The sequence below is a fragment of the Cebidichthys violaceus genome, unplaced genomic scaffold, assembly GCF_023349555.1.
Source record: "Cebidichthys violaceus isolate CVI_PGR_0920_01 unplaced genomic scaffold, fCebVio1.0.p SCAF_20, whole genome shotgun sequence".
NCBI lineage: Eukaryota > Metazoa > Chordata > Actinopteri > Perciformes > Stichaeidae > Cebidichthys > Cebidichthys violaceus.
The window spans coordinates 9,359,173-9,382,766 of NW_027176373.1; the positions used below are offsets into that span (position 1 = coordinate 9,359,173).

The 23,594-nt window shown below is 42.7% G+C and overlaps 1 protein-coding gene across 1 annotated transcript in view; it reads right to left on the reverse strand.

The window, feature by feature from the left end:
* LOC137876512 (transcription factor COE1-like) overlaps positions 1 to 23,594 on the reverse strand; it is an 82,157-nt gene that overhangs the window by 49,443 nt on the left and 9,120 nt on the right. The window contains exons 5-6 of the mRNA XM_068716140.1: positions 21,348 to 21,421; positions 17,502 to 17,570 (exon numbers count right to left, since the gene is read on the reverse strand). Of these exons, the coding sequence (XP_068572241.1) occupies positions 17,502 to 17,570; positions 21,348 to 21,421 (143 nt within the window). The remainder of the gene's footprint in view (positions 1 to 17,501; positions 17,571 to 21,347; positions 21,422 to 23,594) is intronic.

Below are 23,594 nucleotides of genomic sequence, written 5' to 3' on the forward strand. Positions count from 1 at the left end.
AATGTAAATAAATTGCAAGGCAAAATACACAACAGGTTTAGCTGTGCCTAAATTTATTTGCACAAACAGAAGAAAAGATGGAGATCATGCAGAACAGAGAAGAGACAGGGAGAGAAAAGCGAAAGGTCAGACAGTGAAAATGTACTAACATCAGTCTGAACTTGTCTCCTATTGTCCGAGTGTCTTGAAGTCCGGAAGTAGCATGTTGCATTTACACATACAGTGTATACACAGACATAAAAGGTGCAAGTGTAAGATATAAATCAACTCTGCAAGAAAAAGCCCATTAACCACGTCGCCTCTGGAACAGTATTCATGGACTGGCTGTGTTCTGCACAGGTAGTGGCAGCAATCCACTTCCTATTCGGATGGAAATCTCATCTGCAGGGCGAGCTGCCCAGGGTGTTGCCACACACAAACACACACACACAGACACACATACACACACACACACACACACACACACACACACACACACACAGTGCAGACCACCACCCAGTCTATTTCAGTTTGTCATGTATTGTCACCTGAGCCTACAGTAAATACAAACTCTTTGTTCTTAGCCCAGCTCTGCTTAGAGGGCTTTGTCTTTGTGTGTGTGTGTGTGTGTGTGTGTGTGTGTGTGTGTGTGTGTGTGTGTGTGTGAACCAATAACAACAGTCCTATTAATACATGTGTTTCTTACTCTGTGGTATCAAGTGAAAGCCCTCCGTGTGTTAATTATATATTAGGACAGTATGTCATATGCTGCATTTCCACTACATAGTATTTGGTTTTCCATTGGCAAAACATTTTTTGATAGTACGTGGTACTTTTGGTATCACCTCGCTCGAGGTTCCAAACGACCTGAGCCAATACTAATAGGTGGAGTTAAAACACTGCAGACCAACGATCGCGACATTGGACATCCTGCACAGCATGCCATTTTTAAAATAGCCAACTAACCGACTAGCAACATTTTTGTTTACTCAACCCAGATTTTTAAAGATTATGCCGTACAATTGACGCAGTGCGACGTTCTTCTGTTTGGTTGCTGATGAAAGGATTAAGTGAGTGTCGCGTTGGTGATGTCGCAGCAGTTTTATGCAGCGTCACTTTGACGATCAGCTACGAATCCCGCCTACACTGAGGGAGCACTATCCACAGAGGAAAATGAAACAGAGAAAGGACCTAAAGTGTGTTGAGTAGAGTCGAGTCTAGCCGCACTATGCAGTTACCACATCACTACCTTCTTATCTCTCTGTGTCAGGATTATCAAGGATTTCAGACTTATTAAGGCTTAATTCCGACCTGGAATTTGACTTCATTTAATTTCTAGTTTTGTTTTTATAAAAAAATTGTAATACTGTAGTAATGTCCTGATATATTTGTAATAATAATAATAGTAACTGTGTCCTGTCATGACCACAACATTAAGTAGGTAAGTTTATACAGAATACAAACGGTTCGTAAATAAACAGATACTCCACATGAGATGTTCATAAATTAACATAAAATAACACAATTTCTTTTAAATCACATCATCTCTCTAACCATTTATGTGAGGCTGCCTGTTCGCTGAGGCAAACAAACTGATTTATCTGGTAAATAAAGTCACAACACTCCTGAGAGTTAACCTTAACCCTGAAGTGTGTTGCGTAACAGCAGCAAACTTGACAGATAAAACACGGGCTGTTAGCACACCCCCATACCCCCCACCCCCAATTCGCCAGTGTTTGACTAGACAGCAGTACCCAAACACAGGGACTCCTCACTACACTGACTTTACAAGGACTAATTACCGGCTGGCACTGAGTGCAGACAGATGGTAGAGAGAGAGAGAGAGAGCGAGAGAGAGGTGGAGAAGGAGCACGCAGGGAGGAAAATTAAAAGATATATAATGTCGTTCAAGTGTATGTGTGTGTGCTAGTCTGTGTACATGAGCTAATTTGCGTCAATAATTACCATCCAGCCTGCAGCAAAAAAAGAGCTGCCTGAACATTACAAGCTCATGTCTGACGCCATTTGCATTCCTCTGCTGACTCTCACATCAGGCAACATTTTTTAATATCAGAAAAATGCCCCCTTTGTTGTTTGTTGCATTTTGACTGATACAATGGGCACAAATACTTGGGGATAAATAAAAGAGGAGCTGGGTGGTTAGCATGAGAAGCTGTCAACAAGTCCTTCGACCTAAATGACGAGAGCTTTTACAGCTCACAAGTGAATTGTTTTAGTTCAGTCTCACCACTTTCATCAGCAGAAGAAGGCGACTGTTCAAACTCAAGGCAGCAGACAAACAAAGTTAGTGACTAGCTAGTGAACATAGTGGAGCATTTAGCAGCTGAATATTTATCTCCGAGGTTGACGGAAACCAAACAGAGCTAAAAGAAGTGTGAATATTGGGTATATTATACTTTTTTCATGTTGTTCTGTGTCTGCTGGTTGTGTAACTCGGCAACTGTTTGCCACAGCAACTTTTTAAGATAATAATATGTCATTGACTATGTTTACATGCACAATAATATTACACTATCATTCCAAATATGACAATATTTGGCCAGCCAACCTGTTGAATGGCTGGGGTAGAGATACATGCCCGAACAAAATTCCACATTTCTGGTCGGAAGGAGAAACACACCTACTTTTAAACATTAAACAGGTTTTTGGATATGCGCAAATATCGCTACGTTGACCTTTTCAAGAAGGTTGTGTGTAGCCACCAGAAGCTCTGAAATTGATTGTGCAGTTTTTTACCAGATATTTACAAAAGAGTCTTTAGGTTATTGTGGGTTTTATATACTATTTGTAACCGGATACAGGATTTTAGTCATCTGACATGGATTTTAAGCTGTTTTTAAGAACTGTTCCCAGCAGCGAATATTGTCCAAAGTTCTTACAAACTTGTCATTGGTGTTATGTGTAACTTGTAAACAAGACCACACACTGCCACTACAGCACGTTCTACACTTAGAAAATGAACTACTACTATCTCAGGATTTTCTTCTGTTGCAACTGTTCAGGCAAAGCATATTTTTTCAGCTTTAAGTGTATCTGGCTGTATGGACCAAAGCACCTTTCTGCAACTTGTTTTTTTCCTCTGTCGCCCAAGACTTCAGTGTCACACTGCTGAGGCTCGGCTCCATAACCTCTGGTTAGTGAAGAGCCAACACCAGCGGGGTAAACAGATCTGATCCCGGACCGCCCCAACTCCCTGCTGGATCAGCAAACGTTCTGCTTCTGCTGTTAGACCGGTTAATCTTCCTGAACATTTCAAGGATAGACTGCACATGTGAAGGGACTTCACTGGGACACTTGAATTTAAAAGAACCATCACTTATGTTAACAGTTACTCTTGTGCTTTTCAGTCAAGTCAAAATGTCTGTATGAGCTTGTGGCTAAAAAAAAAGATCAAGTTGAGTTTTCCTGGATAGATAAAGGACAAAAAAATGTCTTTCGTAAATTGAAAAAATGAAGTTCTCTTAAGGTTCTATTTTTAGGCTCTGGTGCTCTCCTTTAGTCCAAATCTCTCCTCTCTCCTTTTCGTTCTTCTCCATGGCATCAACCTCGACCCCATCGCTCTCCTTCTCCTCCACTCTTTATTCAAGCCTTCTTTTTCAACCCTACCTCGTTTTTCCAACCAGCCTCCCCCACCCCATTCCCCTAGTTATTCCTCCCCCCTCATTCCTCTCCCCTCGCGCCACTCTCGTTAGCCGGGTATAAATCTCCAGAACTAACCCAGTAATTTAACCCATTAGCATCTCAGATATGCGGGTGGCACCTAAATTACGACAGTGCAGAATAGTGATGCATGTAGCCCCGGCTGGTGAATTTACAACCTCTCGTTACATATTCAACCGGCATAAATCAAGCGCTCCCAGATGACACGCGGCCTTATGGGTAGGCACGGGCCGAGGTGTAGGGAACAGTCTCGGAGATGCGAGTTAGTTAATCATGTGGAAATAAGAAGCATAACCTAGAGTTACACAAACCCACACATACAGTAATATGAGGAAACGCACATACACAGGTACATGTAGTTCTATACTTGAATATACACCGACATGTGCACCCACAATATTCAGGGAAGCTCACTCTTCCTTACGCACAGTCCAAAGCACACACACACACATAAACTTGAAAATTAAAAACAATGCAACACTGAATCTAACCACAGATGTTTTGTTTTAGGCCTGTCCCCTACCTTCCCTCTCTTCCTCTAACTCCTCCAAACACACGCTGGCCCAAATGAGTGTTTCCGTGTGTTGATGGTTAAGACAAAGAGCACAAGCAGCCACCACTGTGTGTGTGTGTGTGTGTGTGTGTGTGTGTGTGTGTGTGTGTGTGTGTGTGTGTGAAGGCTCGTACGCCTCTGGTGTTATCTCAGCGCATGGTTTTGGCAGCAGCGCAGGGGCGTCTAGTCGTCACAGCAGCGGCGGCGACAGCCAGTGAGTGATAACTGTAGTAAAAGTGTAGTAAACAGTCTGAGTGATGGCGGCTGTCGGCGGGGCCAATTGAGCGTGTGACATCAGCCATGACACATCAGCGGAGAAGCACAACGGTAATGACAGCATCGCCACGCAGCCCCTCTCCGGCTATCTGTTACTGCTTAACAGCCGCCACACGCACGTATACGCAAAATGAACATATAGTCAGTGAAGGGGATAAATCTGACTTTCAGCTGCAGTTAGAGGCTGCAATTGATCCAAAACTTTTTCTTTATCTCCCTCTCTCTCTCTATGTGTGAGTACGTGTACATCCATCTTTGTGAGAACCAATTTGAGTTTTCGACCTTGATGGTGAGACATTTTTGGAAAGTGAGGACATTCGAGCTGTTCCTCACTTTTGGACAGACGTTCAAAGGCCTGTTTGAAGGTTCACACTTGGTTTATAAGTTTATGTTACGGCAAGGGTAGAGAGAAGGCATTTAGTTGTGATGGTGAATTTACGGTAAAACATGATTCATGCTTGTGTCCGCATGGCCAAAGTGACTTCACACCGTTGGACACGGCAATTTGCGGGTTGCGTGCGGCAGGCTTTTGCCTGTCCACAAGCACATTCTCTAACTACACGGGGGTGAATGCGCCCGAAAAAAATGGAGAACTTTGAGGAGATGATGCAAGGACATGAAAAACGATCCAATTGTTTCCTCATCGCAATTCTGCATCAGCTCATGTCCACGTGGCCGTTCTTAAGGGGCTAAGGAATGAATTATGTCAATGAGGGTCCTCACAAATATAGAAGTACAGGGTTTTATGTGTTTTGGGGATAGGCCACGGGTAAGTCAAAGCAGGGAAATCTAAGGTACGTAGGTTTTGGGGGTAGTTAGGAAGGTGAAAGGTCAGAAGCTCTGGTCTCTTGAGAAAGACAACAAACACTGTTGGTCCCAAAGGAAGAGACTCTGTGTATCATTATAAAACACACACACACACACACACACACACACACACACACACACACACACACACACACACACACACACACACACACTCTCTATATACCACAAATCATTATAACAGGTAGTCTCATAATGAGGTGGTCACCCTCTAAACCTTCTCAAAACTAATCCTCTCATGTCTCTCTCTCACTCTCACCTACCAGCCTCCCATGAGACCCGCTGACTGTGAGGGACTTATAATTAGACCTGGGGACACAGAATCACACAACACATCTGAGTGGAGAATATGGTCCATAGTTTGACGATAATGAATGCAAAATCCAGGATACGACATCCCAATCACGAGAAAGAAAAAAAGGTCTAATAAAACGAAACGTGTTTACTCCACTATTTTGTCACTACAAGCACTCTGAGCTATAAACAAACTCATGTGATTACAGCATACATAGTAAAGTAACAATATCCTGTACACCATAGATTTTTTGTGCTATTTTTAAATGTCCACCCGCTACAGTGAGGTTAAGGTATCATAAACAGTAACCACGACAAGTCAAATTAATTGAAACGCTTCCTTGCTCTTGGATCCATCTGTTTTTTGTTTTTTGTTGGAGGTTATTCAGAAATACATGCTTATTTAATTCTATTGAAGGAATAGCTAAAGATTAGCAACTAGCCAAGAAATAACCCAGCATATAACCCTGTAAATCAGCTAATTGTCATTTTTACACAACAAATTAGATAGTGGGTTTATGAAGGTGCCGGTAGGTGGATTTTGTAACAGTTGGACCGAGCCAGACTAGCCATCTCTCCCTGATTCTAGTCTTTATGCTAAACTAAGCTAACTAGATGCTGGCTGTAGCTTCATATTTAACATACATATATGAGAGTGGTATCAATCTTCTCATCTAACTTAATTTCCCAAAACGTTTTTCTTAAGATGTAATTTTGCTTTAAGCAACACAAATTAAATTCCATTCATCTCCGCTGTATTGAAGTGGACGCAGAAAAATCGTAATCAGAATAATAGCTTTCTCTGATTATTGGACATAATCACATTACTGAGCTGTTTAAACATTGAAACTCTTTATATGTCGGTGTCTTCTTCTGTCTGTCAGCACTAGCAACACAACAACCAAGTTGCCATCACCTTTTGACTTTCAGGGCAGAGTCTCATAAAAGCGTGGTTTATAAATTCTCCAAGAAGACCAGCTATATTTATGCCAAAGCCGCAGGTCACAGAGACAAAATGCAGATTCACAGAAACTGTCTTTCATTTTAAATAAACACCCAGATGATAGCGGTGGGTTTGACACTTAAGCTGGCTAACACCTACGCAGCGTGACCCAAGTTCAAGTGTTTCCATCTCGCTTTCTTCGCTCTGAGAAAGATACAGAGAGAGAGTGAGGGAAGGAGAGAGAGAGAGAGAGATAGAGAGAAGGGGAGGAAGAGGGAGAGAGCAGCATTTAACCTCGGAGGGTCAGACCAAAAATTCAGCTCTCTGTGATCAATAAGTCCAAGAAATACATGCACCCACGCAGTGCTGTCACAGATACACAAATACACATTCCTAATGGGCACATACAAACTCAAAACCTGAACACTTCAGCGTGAGACACACACACATCTACACACACACACACACACACACACACACACTGCGGAAGAGCTGCCCTCAGCTGTGCTCTCCTCTCGAGCACAGCTCTAACTGACGGCTAATCGATTAGAGCTTGGTGACCTTTGACCCCGCTAGCTTCCTGTCTGACAGATTACACCTCCGCAGTTCCATAGGACTGCATTCGCCTGCCTCTGTGTGTGTGTTTGTGTTTGTGCGGCTCAGCTTTTCACTTACCAGCTCTACAACAGAACTGAAATAACAAGTCTCACAGAGGACAGTCCATTTCACATGGAAGGGTATGTTATATTACTGTGTGTGTGTGTGTGTGATGGGATGTTTTTTTGTCTATGGCAGTGCAAAACACAGTGTTTGTTGTTGTTTGGGCGTATGCTATGTGTTACCGTGGCGACACAGACGGTGTGCAGATCAGGCAGCTCAGTCTGGGAGTGGTGGTGCATTTGTATGTGTATGTGTGTGTGTGTGTGTGTGTGTGTGTTAGGAGGTAGATAACAATGCCCCTCTCGGCAGGACACTGGTGCTCTCTTCCTGGCCTGCTCTGCACGGGAAACACCGCCCCAACACACACACACACACACACACACACACACACACACACACGCACACAGATATTTATACCTGTATGGGTTACAATGACTTCACCAACTCGCACAGCCCTAACAAAGGGAAACAAGACCTCATTGTGGACTAGTGTCCCCCAACACACACACACACACACACACACACACACATATACACAGAGGAGTGTAGTGCTTGCAGACTCAGCCATCCGTTAGATGAGACAAGGTTAGCATTTTTATTCTGACATGGCTATTAATAATGAAATGATGCATGGCTGGCACATTTACACTCTCCTCTCCACACCAAATTCCTTTTTACAGTTGTACAAACTCTCTTACAGTAGGTAAACACACTCATGCTCGGCCTCCCAAAACACCTCAACCACCAGTTCACTTTGTGGTAGGGGGAAAATTCCCACTCCCATCAGTGTGTGTGTGTGTGTGTGTGTGTAGTCTGCAGGGAGTTTCCAGATCAACTCAATTTATTTGCTTTTTAATGACAGAATTTAAGATATTCACAAACACATGCGCACACACCACCACCAACCACCTATCGTGAATGAGCCACTCTGTACTTTTCCCCCTTAAACCATGCGTGTGTGTGTGTGTGTGTGTGTGTGTGTGTGTGTGTGTGTGTGTGTGTGTGTGTGTGAGAGAGAGAGAGACTAATGGCTGTCCAGTAATGGGGGCATGGTAAGAGAGATCTCTGTGTGTAGGTAACCAGAGGCTTCTAACCACAGTCTCATAGCCCACCAGGAGGTTATCCACATACCACACAAATACACGCACATGTCAGCTGCTTTGTTAGATTGCCAGTGAAGAAGTCATCCAGTCCAATAGCAGGTTAGATAATCCTTCATTGTCAGTCAGTCAGTGAGTTTGTTGATCAATCAGCCAAGTTTGTAAATCCGTAGATCAGTAGGTTAATTAGTCAGCCAGTCAGTTAATTAGTCACTTAACTAAATGATTGATATAGATTTAGCATAATATTATGTTTCCTGTTACACGTTGCCTACTCCGGCTTGATTTCTCCCTCTGTGATACCAGTAAACTGCAATACTTGTGGCTTGAAATGATTTCTGGTGCATCGTGTCAGGTCTATAAATCCATGCAGTGCGTTACCACAGCCTGGTTCCAGACCCCTGAATCACTGCCCACATATCCGATTTCCTCAGCAATTCAAATAGGTCTGGATTGTGTGCTTATTGATGGTTGTTTCCCCTGGTTAGAAGAACAACTGGGCCAATTAGACAATATCATATGGGTGGTCGATTTATGACACGATTAAAAACAAAACATTGTTGAGTCACTAAAATGCCTTTAGTAAGACAGGCACAATTTGTATGTATTCTCCCCTTAAAAAGAATTACACTGTACTTTTCATAATTTAATTGAATTACAACCACAAGGTAAGGTTGTACACTTTCAGTTATTCTGGACACACATCCATTTAACCACTCACACACTGCATAAAAGCAATTGTAGTTTTTGACAACAAGCAGCCTCATAGAGTAAACGAGGCATCATAGCTGCTTCGACAGAAACAGATGGGAACATGTGTGTGTGTGTGTGTGTGTGTGTGTGTGTGTGTGTGTGTGTGTGTGTGTGTGTGTGTGTGTGTGTGTGTTTGTGTGTGTGTGTGTGTGTGTGTGTGTGTGTGTGTTTGTGTGTGTGTGTGTGTGGCCATCATGTCTGTGTTTGTAGCTTTTAGGGTAACGTGATCCCTGCCTAAGGGTGTATGTTGGGGGGAGTGGAAAGTGGGAGACAGGAGCAGGATGGGAGGATGAGGGAGGTGAAATAGGAGAAAAGGGGGAAAACAGAAAGAGGAAAAGGGTGTGTGTGTGTGTGTGTGTGTGTGTGTGTGTGTGTGTGTGTGTGTGTGTGTGTACGTGTGTGTGTGTGTGTGTGTGTGTGTGTGTGTGTGTGTGTGTGTGTGTGTGTGTGTGTGTGTGTGTGTTTGGGGGGTGGAGGGGGCTTCAGTTATAGCCCATGGCAATTCAGTTTTCTTACTAATAGTCAGTCGCGTTTCACTTACACACAGATAACAAGATGGAAGGAGAAAGAGAAAGCAAGGGACGTTGAAAGTCTGTTTCTATCATCAGCTTTTATCTCCTTCACTGACAAAATGTACCAAAAATAAAAAGTCAGAAAAACAGCAAATGAAAACAAGTTAAACAGAGGTAGAGGAAAGAAAGAGGAAACACTAATAAAGCATCATTGCTCCCAATATTGTCAACACAACCTCCAGCTCTGACCCTGAACGAGCCAAATACAGTTAGTTTAGACAGTTAGTCGACAAAAAATGGTGTGTGTGGGTGTGTGTGTCTGTGTGTCCATTAAAGCGGCCAGTTAAACTAAATCAGCAAGTAATGTGAATGCCGAGCTTCTAAATGCTAGGACAGGTGCAGACTGAGACTAAATGAGAAAAAATGAATAAAACATACTTCTCTCTCTCTTTTTCTCCCTCTCGCTGTGTCCCTCACCCACTCAGCGCGCACACACACACAGACACACACACACGCACACGAGCACAAACACAGTGAGAGAAGTGAGCACTGACATTAAGTCGATGGTATGAATAATTCCCAATAGTCCTCATCTCCAAGCAACTGCTGACCTTTAACACAGGAAGTGATACTGCAACAGAGAGAGAGCGAGAGAGGGAGAGAAAAGTGTATTGTGTCGTATTTAACGCACACTATACCGACCCAAACTTGCCTAAAAGTATTCAAATCTGAACCAATTTTATTGTATGGTCATGAAGTGTGGGACGTCTTGATAAATCCAGACATTGAGAACTAGTATAAACACCTATATGACGCCCTGCAAGTTTAAGAACATCCTCGTCCACAGAAACAAAAATTAGGCAAATTTCCACGTTTAATAATGAGCCAGCTGTTTTGTATAACAACACCTCAATACCAGTAACCTGAGCCCTTTTCGTCACACTATGTCAGCACCAAATTATAGCCAAACAAGATTAAAGGAACAGTGTGTAACATTTTAACTGTTTTCATTAGTTTATAATGACCTGAAACTAAAAAAATTTAGCTTAGAAAAAGCCATTTATATCTACATAGGGAGGGGTCCTCTTCCACGGAGTCGGCCATCTTGCCCCGCCATGTTTCTACAGCAGCCCAGAATGGACAAACATTAAGGAACACTGTTTTTACATTACCTCAAGGTAGGGATGGCTACCGAAACTCAGTATTAAATATGCCCCGGATTATTAAAGATTGGAGTATTAATAAGCTCCTATGTTACTGGTACTTTTTATTAGTACTTTTTAATGTTTTGCTGTGATTTTATATCACGCTGATCATTTATAAACTTCTCTCAGGAATGTTATTTATTTTATTGAAGTATTATATTTGTTCCCAGTGAGATGTTAATTACTTTTTATAGTGACTTTGCTGTTGTAAACATTACTGTTGCTGCTCTAGAAACAATATTTAGTTGCATCTAAATTATAAATAACTTCTAATCCTGTTCTGAATATTTGTAATTCTATATACAGTACGTTGGCTGCATCCTCACCACTAGATACCACTAATTCTCCCACACTGTTCCTTTAATGGGCAAAGTCACAAAAAATGGATTGTGGTGGCCGATGGCACCGTCTCACAAAAAGTAATGGTGCTTATGATATTGCAGAGCACAACACACACATAAAGTTTTGCAGCTGAGTGCAATTTGTCCCTTTTCTGCGTCTGGTTGCAATTAACCATGTGGCAAAGTATAAATGTTGCCTTCGCGCCAAGGACACAGTGGTAGACAAAAAAGAAAAATTACATTTTCAGACCGCGACCTACAGGTCCTGACGGATGAGGTGCAGAGGCATTCCTCAAAACTGCGGCCAAGGAATATAAGCATAACGGAGAGATACTGTATTTGGGGTTTAATATCTGAGTCTGTCAGTGCTGTTGATGTTTTCAAACACTCACTTTCGGACTGTACGATAAGATAGCATGATTTGAGGCAGAGGAAAGTCTGGTCGTGTCACCCCTTATTAATACGCTTCAGCTACCACCAACTCTCTGAAGACGATAACAATTTCACTGTCACTGCATGTGGCTATTTGCGCTGATCTTTGGGAATTGGACTGTTTTTGCAAAAGCTCATTTGTATCGTCTTGTATTGGGTTAAATTTAGCAGCAAATACCCCATTTAAATACGTGCATATAGCACAGGAGCACCATGACGCTATTTGCTTGGCAGCGCAGTTATGGTTGCATTTCACCCTTTGAGGGTGGTTTGGGAATTACACAGTTTCTTTTTGTCCTATTTGTTCAGGTTTAGGGGCCACAAGAGCCGCACAATCCATTTGTGAAGTCGGCCCTGAGAGACTGCAGCAACGTTAGCGGCTCTGTGAGACTTTATTTAGGCACTGCAATGTTTTGAGCAATAAGCTAATTAGTGCCCAATGCAGGCTGATGTTTAACTGGTATAATGTTAACCGTCAACACTGTACCTAATTATGGTCATGCCAATAGAGTATATAGAATACATTTGAGAGGATGAGAGGATCTGAAAGAAAGGAGGCCAAAGAAAGAAGAGAGAGATGAGGATGGGTCACGAAAGGAGAGAGCATAATATCTCACTGTCTATTTTAGATATGTGAGAGAGTGTGTGTGTGTGTGTGTGTGTGTGTGTGTGTGTGTGTGTGTGTGTGTGTGTGTGTGTGTGTGTGTGTGTGTGTGTGTGTGTGCGTCAGACAGTGACAGTTGAGCGAACAGTGACATACCAGGTTGGCAGAGATATTTTAGTAACTAGGCCGAGAGAGAGAGAGAGAGAGAGAGAGAGAGAGAGAGAGAGAGAGAGAGAGAGAGAGAGAGAGAGAGGAACACAAAGGCAAAAAAGATGAAGAGATCGTTTAGAAGATCCCCCTCGGTCCCTTCATTGCATTTCTTCACCTCCTCCCCCTCCTCACTCTCTCCTCCTCCAGCTGATTGACAGCGCCCCCTCCTCCCCCACCCAGCGCTCTTTGATTGACAGGACTCCCCAGACTGAAGCTCTTATCCCCTGAAACAAACCCTGCTCTGCTCCTCCTCACCTTCTTTCTCTCCTCCGTCTGCCTAGACAAGCCTCCTCCCTCTCTTCACCCCCTCCTTCTCTTTCTTCCTTTTACTCCCTGTAAATGCTTTCTTATCATGTTCACCTCCTTCTATCGTTTTTCCCGTTCCTTCCTCCTTCCTCTCTCTCCCATCATGTCTTCCTCAAGCTGTGACCCCTCTTAACCCTATAGATTACGCACACACACAAGCGCAAACACACACACATAGACAGGGAACCCCTTAAACCCCTCAGGCTTATGTGGGCCCCTTTAGACTTTGGGAGCACACATACTGGTACCCATAGCCCCCCTACACACACACGCACATACTCTCAAACCGCCTTCCTCAAGTCTTGACACTGATCTAAGCCGTGAGCGCACACTGCCTGAGACTATAACCCCCTCAAACTACACACACACACACACACACACACACACACACACACACACACACACACACACACACACACAGCCTGAGCCTATTAAGCCAATTGTAGAAGTCTAAACAGGCAGTGAACTGAGCAGTGAGGTAGGTAACCCCTCAGGGCCACAGAGAGAGTAAAACAGAGTCAAAGAAGGAAAAGCGAGAGAAAGAGAGGGAGGGAGCAAGGGAGAGAAGCAGAGAGAGGGGGATGAGAGAGGGTGAGGAGGAGCAAGGACAAGAAAGAGGAGGAAAGAGAAGTGAGGAAGGGGGGAAGTGGAAGTGTGGGAGTAGAAAGAAATAGAAAAAGAGGAGATGAAGATGTTGAGTGAGAAAAGACAGTAGGAGATACAAGGAGGACAAACTCAATGGCAGCCACACACACATACATACACACACACACACAAGAGGAGAGGTGGATGTGGCTCTTTAGGAGTCAAGCAGGCGTATGATAGGATATCGTTGCATGTCGTTAACCCTATATTAACCCCAAGAGGCAGCGGGACACTCACTGTGCTACAACATGGATTAACTGGGCCACACACACACTCACACATACATACATACACACACACTGGCGCGATGAGCTAGCTGTCAGTCAGACGCATACATACACACAGACACACAAATGCACACAAGGACTGATATCCTTACTGACACCATGCAGTGAGCTGTCAATCACACGCAAACACTCTTTTCTCCATTTCTGTCACCTGCTTGTACTCACAAATAAATGCAGAAGCCAGAAGTGGTTGAATTTGTTAAAGCATGATTAAAACTGGCAGCAGTATTGTTTATATGACGTCGCAATAAAATTGCATTTTGATGTAATATTGTTTTCTTAAATGTATGTATTTCCTGTTGAAAAGGGATTGTTGAGAGGACATGCTGATGGGAAAGGCTATTAGGCTACATAGGAAAAATCTGAAATGGTTTTATTGGTTCAGTTCACCCTGAACCCATCTCGCTGTTTACTCCACATCAAGTGTTTCCTCCAATAATTCGCAACAAGAATGTGATCCCTCACTGTCTTCCCACCCAAGTAAACACTGACAGTCAAACCAGAAACATGCAGTGCAGATCCGATCTCTGGTGCTAAATGTTGCTACTTTTAATCCAGATGTGAGTAACTCCTCCTCTAGAGCAGTTCAGTGATATTGGCAATTTGGGTGAATTCAGGGTTAAATCGGTAGAGACGAGCTAGGATTCTATACATAAACTGCCCATGTCATGTAAACTACAGCAAGTCTGTTAATTGTGTCTGTAGTTCCCCCACTGGGGCTCAGCATGCCAGCTGCTGTCAATCAAACACAGACATCGACACTGCCCTCCTGCCAAGAGAATTCTATGGAAAGATCTTTATTTCATGCTTTTAATAATAGAAATATATTAACAATAAATCTAAAAAACAAAAAATGGCAAAAGGGGATGACTAAATGGGAACTCAGTTGGACCTGTTTACAAGCAGTGAGAGACAAAGCTGTTTTTTGACTTTGTCTTTCTCTCCACATGTTTGGGTCGGACAGCAGACTTCCAGATGTTAAAGTGAGAGGCTGTGAACCACTGCAGAGTGGGCTGGGGGGGGGGGGGCTACAGGAAGTATCCCACGGTATCCAGGGTAACCTTGACATTCCATCCTGACCAAGTTCCCTGACATCTCCCACAATTCACTCTGTTCCTCTTCTCCAGCCATAAAACACACACACACACACACACATACACTATTATAGTCCCCACACATCAATGCTCCAAACAGTCCAGTAACACACACATTATGATAATATATGTATTATTTTGTCACTTTGTGTCTAATATATCACTTATTCAGTCAGTGGCCCAACCCAAGTCACAACATACCACCCACACATACACACACAAACACACACACCTTCCAGGCAAATAGAATGGTGTGTAAGCTGAGATGTCTGAGATAGCCGACAAAAACAGAAGAATGGGACTGTACTGAAAGATAGAATAATGTCCTGCAAACACACACACACGCACACACACACATCCACACACACAGGATCATGTGTGGCTGTCGATCATGAAGCACACACACATTTACTTACTTACACACACACACACACACACACACACACACACACACACACACACAGACACAGACCGAGAATTGTGCTCTTTGAAATAGCTCCGTCAAAGCTCACTTTGAGACACAAGTGTTTATCCACTTCATAAGATTTCTCCAAACACAAAAATAAGTGGGGGAGGTGAGAGAAAGAAGAGCCAAGTCCTTAAAGCTAAAAGTGGGAATTAAGGTGCTTGACTTAGGAAAGGAGAGGAGAAGAGAGGAGTGGAGTTTATCATTATACATGACAAAGATAGGGATTTATTGCTATGGGGTCAAGATAAGATCATATTTGTTTATGTTATGAGTGAGTTACAATTATATATAAACACACATTGACAGAAAACAAGTACACAGGAGACACCTAGAACTCCTGTCACATTTGTCTTGGTACCATTAGATTTGATTTGAAAAAATACATGAAACATCAATTCATAAATATTTGACCCTAGAAGAAATTACATGAAAGTGTTATGCTACCTAAAACATGTGTTTCCTTTGTGGTCTTTGATGGAAGACAAGACAAAAATACTTGTACACGGTTGGCCGTCACCTGTCAAAACTGTCCTAAATAACAGCCTTTGGGTTAAAAACTTGTACCTCCTCCCCTCAAAAATTCAAAGAATCTGACATTTTAATATCTTGATTACAATGCAATTGCTGTTTGTTAATCACAGTGTAATAACTGAAGTGACTCTCCAAAACTAGTTATGATAAAGCTATTATTGATAGTGGCTGTCCCTTACACCTTGAAAATACCAGATAGACAGGAAGGTATAAAAGTTATAGAAAGTACACCGGTATATTATACCGAGATATTTTCATAGCAATATAAAATAGATATTAGAGTAAGTATTAGGTAATATATTAGGTAATTGTGACTTGTTTAACTTCGTAACACTAGCTCAAAGCAGCTTACAATATATAAGTAAAACCACTTATGACGCGATTTTTTTTAGATCAAAAATATAATAATTTGTTTCTTATTCACTTGAATTGCACATTTTATAAATAACCACTATAGATGACAATAACAAAGTAAAAAGATAACATTTACAATTTTGACGGTTACATTGAGTTTGGGATGGTTTAAATGTTGCCATGGATTTGCCATACCACTGTTCTACCCCTTTAGAAGCATTTATATTGACATTTTATAAAAAACGAGAATACCTAAATATATACTGCTACTGTCCGTGCTTCAAAATTCTACCGTGATATGATTTTTAGGCCACAGCACCCAGCCCTATAGGCAGGTACGTATAGTTTGTAGCAGCCAGTGACAAAGTAGGAAAAGGTTGGAGGTACTATGATGCCCAATCTTCACAGTTTAAGGCCCCAAAAGGAATCAGAACTCTCTCACTCCAGTCCCTGTGTTAATCTTTAAAACACACACACACACACACACACACACACACACACACACACACACACACACACACACACACACACATACATAGACATGTACACGCAGAGGAACCTGCTCACAGAGGGTTAAAACAACTGCCAAGAAGAAATCAGATTAAAATGGGGTTGGATCTCATTTCAGTTTTTCTCTGTCACTTTTTTCTTTGCTCATGACCCATTTTTCTGTGCTGTTGCAGAAGAGACAGAGACTAAAAGAGGAGGGGGAGGAGGGATAACTTCAGTCCTCCACCTCGACATGAAGAAAGAAAAAAAACAGACAGACAGACAGACAGGTAGGGAAAAAAATTGGCATTGAAAACGACAGACAGCTTCGGCTAGTAAACAGCTCTGTATTTTGAATTGGGGAGAGGAAACACACACACGTCTGAGCATTGTTTGTTCATTCAATTCTGAAGATGTGTGTGTGTGTGTGTGTGTGTGTGTGTGTGTGTGTGTGTGTGTGTGTGTGTGTGTGTGTGCATGTGCCCGGATCTGCCAGATATGAGGTAGCAACTGAGCAGCTTATGTCCCCTCTGCACAGGTCAATGACTAAATTACTGAAGTGCACCTGTAAATAAAGTGTGTGTTTGTGGGGACCTTTGCTTCCCGCTACTTTCAGCAACTCACCACCACTGATGAGTCCTGCTGTTTGACTCATAAACGTAAAGCATTCCATCTCAAACGTCTCAATCCGTCTTCCATCAGAAGCCACTGATTCTATCTGAGGCGCGTCTATTTCAGGAGTGACAGCAGATCATCTAAACACGAACATCCCGCCACACGCCGCCATTCAAACAGGTCAACACGGTCCATCATCCAGCATGTGTGTGTGTCTGTGAGTGTGTGTGTGTGTGTGTGTGTGTGTGTGTGTGTGTGTGTGTGTGTGTGTGAAAGTGTGTGTGTGTGTGTGTGTGTGTGTGTGTAGGAGAGACAAAGATAGAGACGGAGTGAGAGACAGTACCTGTCGATGATAACAGGGTCTGAGGGTGTCTCATTACGGTTTCCGCAGCTCTTCTTGTCACAGCACCGGCTACGAGTAGAGAAGACAGCAGAAGGAGACACAATGGGAAAAAAAAAAGTGAGTAAAAGTCCGACACAGGAACACACAGTACTTTATAGCAGTTCAAATTTAGATGTTTAAATGGGAGTGTTACAGTATATCATGTGCTTTGTCTGTACTGAGCTTTGACTAAACTTAACACCAAATTCACGGAAAATTATCAAATCTGTCTGAAACAGACAGAAAGTCTAGCAGTTCTACAATGACAACTCCAAAAAAAAAAGATTTAGATTTATATGGCATGGAAAGTGAGGGTATTGCAGGATGTGAAAGATATACATTTGTAGGGGATTAGCCAGCTGGTGAGCTCAGCCATGTCGCCCAGATGCCACGACCAATCATCAATCAAGGAGTGCGGTCAGACTGTCCTCCGAAGAAAAACAACACAATCGGCCGTTTCAAGAAGTGCCCCAAAATTACATTGTTTTACATTCAAATGACAAATCCCCTACAGCGGCTATAATTATAAAATCTTTCCCTTCGGGAGCAAAAGAGAAGGTCAGAGTGGACGGATGAGTCAACAAAACTTCTGACTTTAACACTGTCTGTTGTTCATTTCCAGTTTCCTAACAACAGTCAATGTTGGTATATGTTAAGCATGACTGTTATTGTATCCTAACCTTAACTAAGTGTTTGTATTAACCCAAAGCATGATCTCTCCTTTCACCTTACCCAGAAGTTTTACCTAATCCGAACCAAACTTTTACCATAGCATTGACACATCTAAAACGTGAATAACAGACACAGACATCATGTTGATGTCTATGTTCTCACTGCCTCATGGATAAGACGACCAACAGGACAATCTCCTGGAAACTGCATCTATTGTTTTTGGATCTGGAGCAAATCATCCTATATTTAACCCCTAAAGACTAACCTAAAAGAGGCTGTTGAATTCATTTAGAGATAGGACTTGCCACTTAAAAAACTCTATGTGACAACTTCCACTCCATCCTAACTGTACTGACACACGGGGTGAGGTGGAGGGAGGAGAGGATTGAAGAGGCCTGAGGCTCAGAAGAGAAGGAGAGGGTGGGATACACACACACACACACGTTAAAAAAAAAAGGAAAAAAAGAAAGAAAACTGCCATGCAATCCAAAATTCACACATATGTACTGCTAGTCTGTCAAAGCTTTCTTGCGTGCATCAATTATGAATAAAGGTGTAAGCAGGAGGGGAAGCATAAAGCCGGAGGGGGGGGGGGGGGGGGGGGGGGGGGGGGCGAAGATGAAGAGTGAAAGGATGAGCGTGGGAGGGAAAGCTAAAACAAGAGAGTAAGAGCGAGGGGAGGAGAAGGGGAAGGGAGAGGTTCGGGTGGGAAGAAGAGGAAGGGGAGACGTCTCAGGTTTCCCACCGTCACAGATGGCAGAGGTGGAAAGAAAGAGACTGATACGTTACACCTCACACATTGTCTTCTATCTGCCGCTCTGCCTCTCTTTCTGCTCCCTCTGTCAGTTCCTTTCTGCTGCTCTATGAACTGGGTCAGCACATGGCCCCAGCACCAGCGAGGGGTTAGACAGGAGGAATGGGAGAATGGGGGAGCACGGGGAGAAGAGGAACGCTAAGCCTGAGGAGGGGGAGGGCTAGGAGGAGAGGAGGAGGTAGATGAGGAGGGGAGATTAAAGGAGGACAGTAGAGGAAGAGGAGACGGGAGCGGACTGGAAGATGTTATAAATGGAGTTGGGGTGGGGAGGAAAAAACGAGGGGTGGGACGGGGGTAATGTAGCACTTATTGCTCTGGATCCTGGTGATCTAATCATCTGCTCTCTTCCCCTGCATCTCCCCTCCTCTCTGCACACACACACACACACACACACACACACACACACACACACCTTTAAACAATAGAGTCTCAATAGTGATTTGGAGATGCCATTTTCAGCGGTTCTATTTGTGAAAATGTAAGTAAAAAATGTCTGCAGTAGCTTTGGTAAGGTAAGTCAACTGAAACAATTGGTCAGTTAATCAATTAGTGGATCAGGAGAAAAGGTTCCAGCTTCTCAAATGTGAGAATTTTCTGCTTTTCTCTGTTTTGTATCAGTGTAAACTAAATATCTTTAACAAGCCATTGCAGATGTCATTTTCACTCAGTGTCAACGTCATGTCGCTTTCAATAAAGAGCTGGAAGAAGCTGGTACAGAAACTGCAGCGACACAGTGTGAAAGGGGACAACACTTTGTTGTATACAAAGAGATGAATGTAAACCAACTTTTGTCCGAAACACAGAATATAAACATCTATCGTCCATTATGGAGTGAAACCTTTCACGTATTCGTGCCAGAGCTCCAACCAGGTTTGCGACGCAGGTCTGTGTGTTGGCAGATTGGCTGGGAGCATATGGCTAATAGCACCACCATGACAATGAGCCACACTGATTAATGGACGCCCTGAGCTCTTGTGTGTGTGTGTGTGTGTGTGTGTGTGTGTGTGTGTGTGTGTGTGTGTGTGTGTGTGTGTGTGTGTGTGTGTTCCACGGTGCGTGTTGTGTGTGAGGCCCCTGCTGCAGAATCAGCATGTGAGAACACGAGGCAACGGCCGCAACTTTGACCTCAGCGGTTACTGCAGACAAGAAAGTGTTTACACTCTTTGCAGAAGTCCTACTTTCTGCACCGCTGCTCCCCCAGAGGATGGGTTTGAATATTGGAGGCCTTTCCACTGTTCAAGTTCATGTGTACTATACATGTTATTCAGAACAGTTTATTCCATGCTTCCCCCACATGATGAACAACAATAATTTACGATAAAATCTGTATTATTTATAAATTCCTTGTAAATCAAATCAGGTTTTCCAAAGGGTTTTTCCACAAAGCTGTGCAGCTGAGCTGACTGCCGATTATTCAGTGCGCTATAGAATAAAATATTAGTGTGCCTGATTTCACAGCTAAAATCCCTGCTCGTGCATATAGATGAACCCCAATTTATATTGTTACGCTTAAAGTTGTTCGGTGACAAGGTCAGGGAATAAGAACAACTTAATTCATGTGCTAAATTTGAATTTTTATAACTGGTGTGCAGGAGGGAGCGTGCATATGCATACTGCTTTGTATATATGCATATGTGTGTGTGTGTGTGTGTGTGTGTGTGTGTGTGTGTGTGTGTGTGTGTGTGTGTGTGTGTGTGTGTGTGAGAGAGAGACCCTGCCTATATTTTATAGTCAGATTGTGGAGGAAGGCCCATTTGTTAGCCATGAAACAACAGGAGAGTTCAGATTGACTAATGAGTTGCTCTGTGTCCTAATTAACCAAGCGTCACACACACACACATACACACACACACACACACACACACACACACACACACACACACACGCACACACCACGCATGCATCCACACACACACATTTTCTATTGTATAAGATAGGTTGGTAAAATGCCTCCATAAATAGATCCCTCTCCTCCCAACCTACTTCCGAAGAAATTCATCTTTAGATTATAATTAAAGCAACGACTCTGATAGCTAAAACTCATCTTCTTCAACAGATATGGCTTCATGTGTATGTACGCGTCTGGGCTTGTATGTGTGGGGGGGTTAATGAGGATGACAAAATAAGAAATGTATGGAGCGCAGAGAATTGACTGGTGAGAACTTTCTGCAGATGAACAAAGTATGTAGCAGAAGAAAAAGAGGGGAGCGGAGAGGAGAGAGGATGGAAGAAAAAGTAGGACCTGGAACGACTGTTTGAAGACAGTTTAGATGGGAGGACGATTTCTGAAGAAGAAACAGATTTGATGCACCCTTTCTCACCTGCACATGATCTCATGTGTCAGCAGCACTCTGCACATCTCTGGGTTCTTGTCTTGGCCCTCATAGATAATTGCCTGGAGAGACACAGAGATGTAGAGAGGAAAAGACAACACAGTGTTAGCTCACAGACAGCAGAACTGAAGGACACAGAGCTCAAACCCAGCAAGTTGTCGACAGGGTGTTGGTTTCAAGATCGCTGCCCCCTCAGTTGTTTTGGTCTTAGTCGACTAAGATTTCTTTAAGCATATATTCATTTTTGTTATGCTTTTTCATGCCAAATTACTTATTTCCAAGAAATGCACAAGCCCTTTATCATAGCAGACGAAGAATTCAGCTATGGTAACAAAAATAAGTATTTTCGTTATTGATTTAGAATGTGTGTCTTGTACAATTGACTCAAAATTTCACATTTTACAGTAAATCTTGATGTGTGGTATCCAAAGTTGTATCAGTAGAACTGTCTTGGTGTTTTAGTTATTTAAAGGCATTAACAGTGAGGATTAGGAGAAAAGATAGTGTGTGTATTGTGTCGTTGTCACTGTTAAGGTATTTTAACACCAGCTGTTAAGGTATTTTAACACCAGCTTTATATACCAGGACACCTCAGTTTAAATGTTTTTTAGCAAATGTCACTCAAACAGGAGTAAATGATGCATTTGTTTTGGACTTTTTAACTCTGACTCTAATCTGAGATAGCAGAAATGGCAAAAGGTTGTATGAGGGATTAACTCAAAATAAACTACAGTGTCCATGCTCATCCTAATGAAGGAACTTGTCATCAGCAGTTTGGCTCATTGATGTGTGTTTTTAATAGACAATACTGGAGCTCTATAACAGAGGAATAAGCAATTTTGTGCTTTTGCAAAACAGACAATTCTTGTTAGGATCAATTCATTGTTGGTTTTAGATCTTTTCATGGAATTTGTTGACAACAACAAAAATATAAACATCAGTAACCACATCCTTCACTTCTTAATATATAAAAACTTTAAACCATAACTTTAATCATCATTTTTAAAATTCAGAAGGCACATTTGCCAGTAATCTAGCTTGAGGCAACAAGCAGTGCCATTCAGCCCCTCCGATGGATGCCCATCATTGTCTGCATCAGTGCATGGATGCATAAAAAACGTATTTGCATGTTTTCAGACCACTGCACTCTACATCTACCAAACTGGTGAGAGGAGATGACTATATTTTGCAGCTGTGTACTGTGGGGAAAACACAATGCCGATGACAAACTGGGAGGAGTCAGATTTGTTTTGCGATGTAGCTGCGCTGTAGCTGCGCTGTAGCTGCGCTGTAGCTGCGGTGTAGCCTACATCCACCACGTTTTCTTTTATCAGGTGATGTTGTGGGTAACGGCCGTAACAGGTTAGTTCCCACATCACCTCAAAGAACATGTTGTTTCAGCGGTAACACCTCTACTTCAAATACCCCCCCCCCCCCCCCCCCCCCCCCCCCCCCCCCCCCCCCCCCCCCCCCCCCCCACCCCCCCCCACACACACACACACACACACACACACACACCACACACACACACACCTTGTTCACACGCATTTCAGCAAATCCAAAAACACAACAAGAACGACATCTCCTCTGTTCTCATGCTGTTCAGGTCTAATGTTAAAGAGCATTAACTTGTATACTCACAGAGCAATGGCCATCATTTTGGCTGTGGCTTTACCTGCTTCCGTTATACAATTTTCTTGCTTCACGCATAAAGCTCAGACTAAAGCGAAAGCACAAGTCACACACCACTAAGCTATCCATCAATCAATACACACACCCCGTCTGTCTTTGGTCTATTCCAGTCTGTTGATCTGTCGTTCCAAACTCCAGCAAAGTCTCCCCGAGTGACAGGCTCACTTCTCTCAGGGAGTTGTGAAGAACTTTCACTGTCCTCTCTGATAGTCTTCAGCTGAAGGTTCAGACTACCTGCTGCCATCAACTGAGCACTAGTTTGAGTCTCAAATGAAGGTCATTTAGCGTTCAGTGAAAGCTTAACAACGTGTGACCCAAATTCTACATTTCAACAGTCCCATCAATGTTCTAAACTGAATTGATTTATTTTTGTATTCATTCTACATAATACATATGGTTCTATTAGAAACTATTTATTATAAACTATACCAGTTAACTATAGCATCACTTCATTGACTTACTCTGTCCGACATGGAAGTCCTGCTAGTTGTTCCCTTTATATCTAGATTGTTTTTTAAATGAAATCACTTTAGGTGTTTGGCC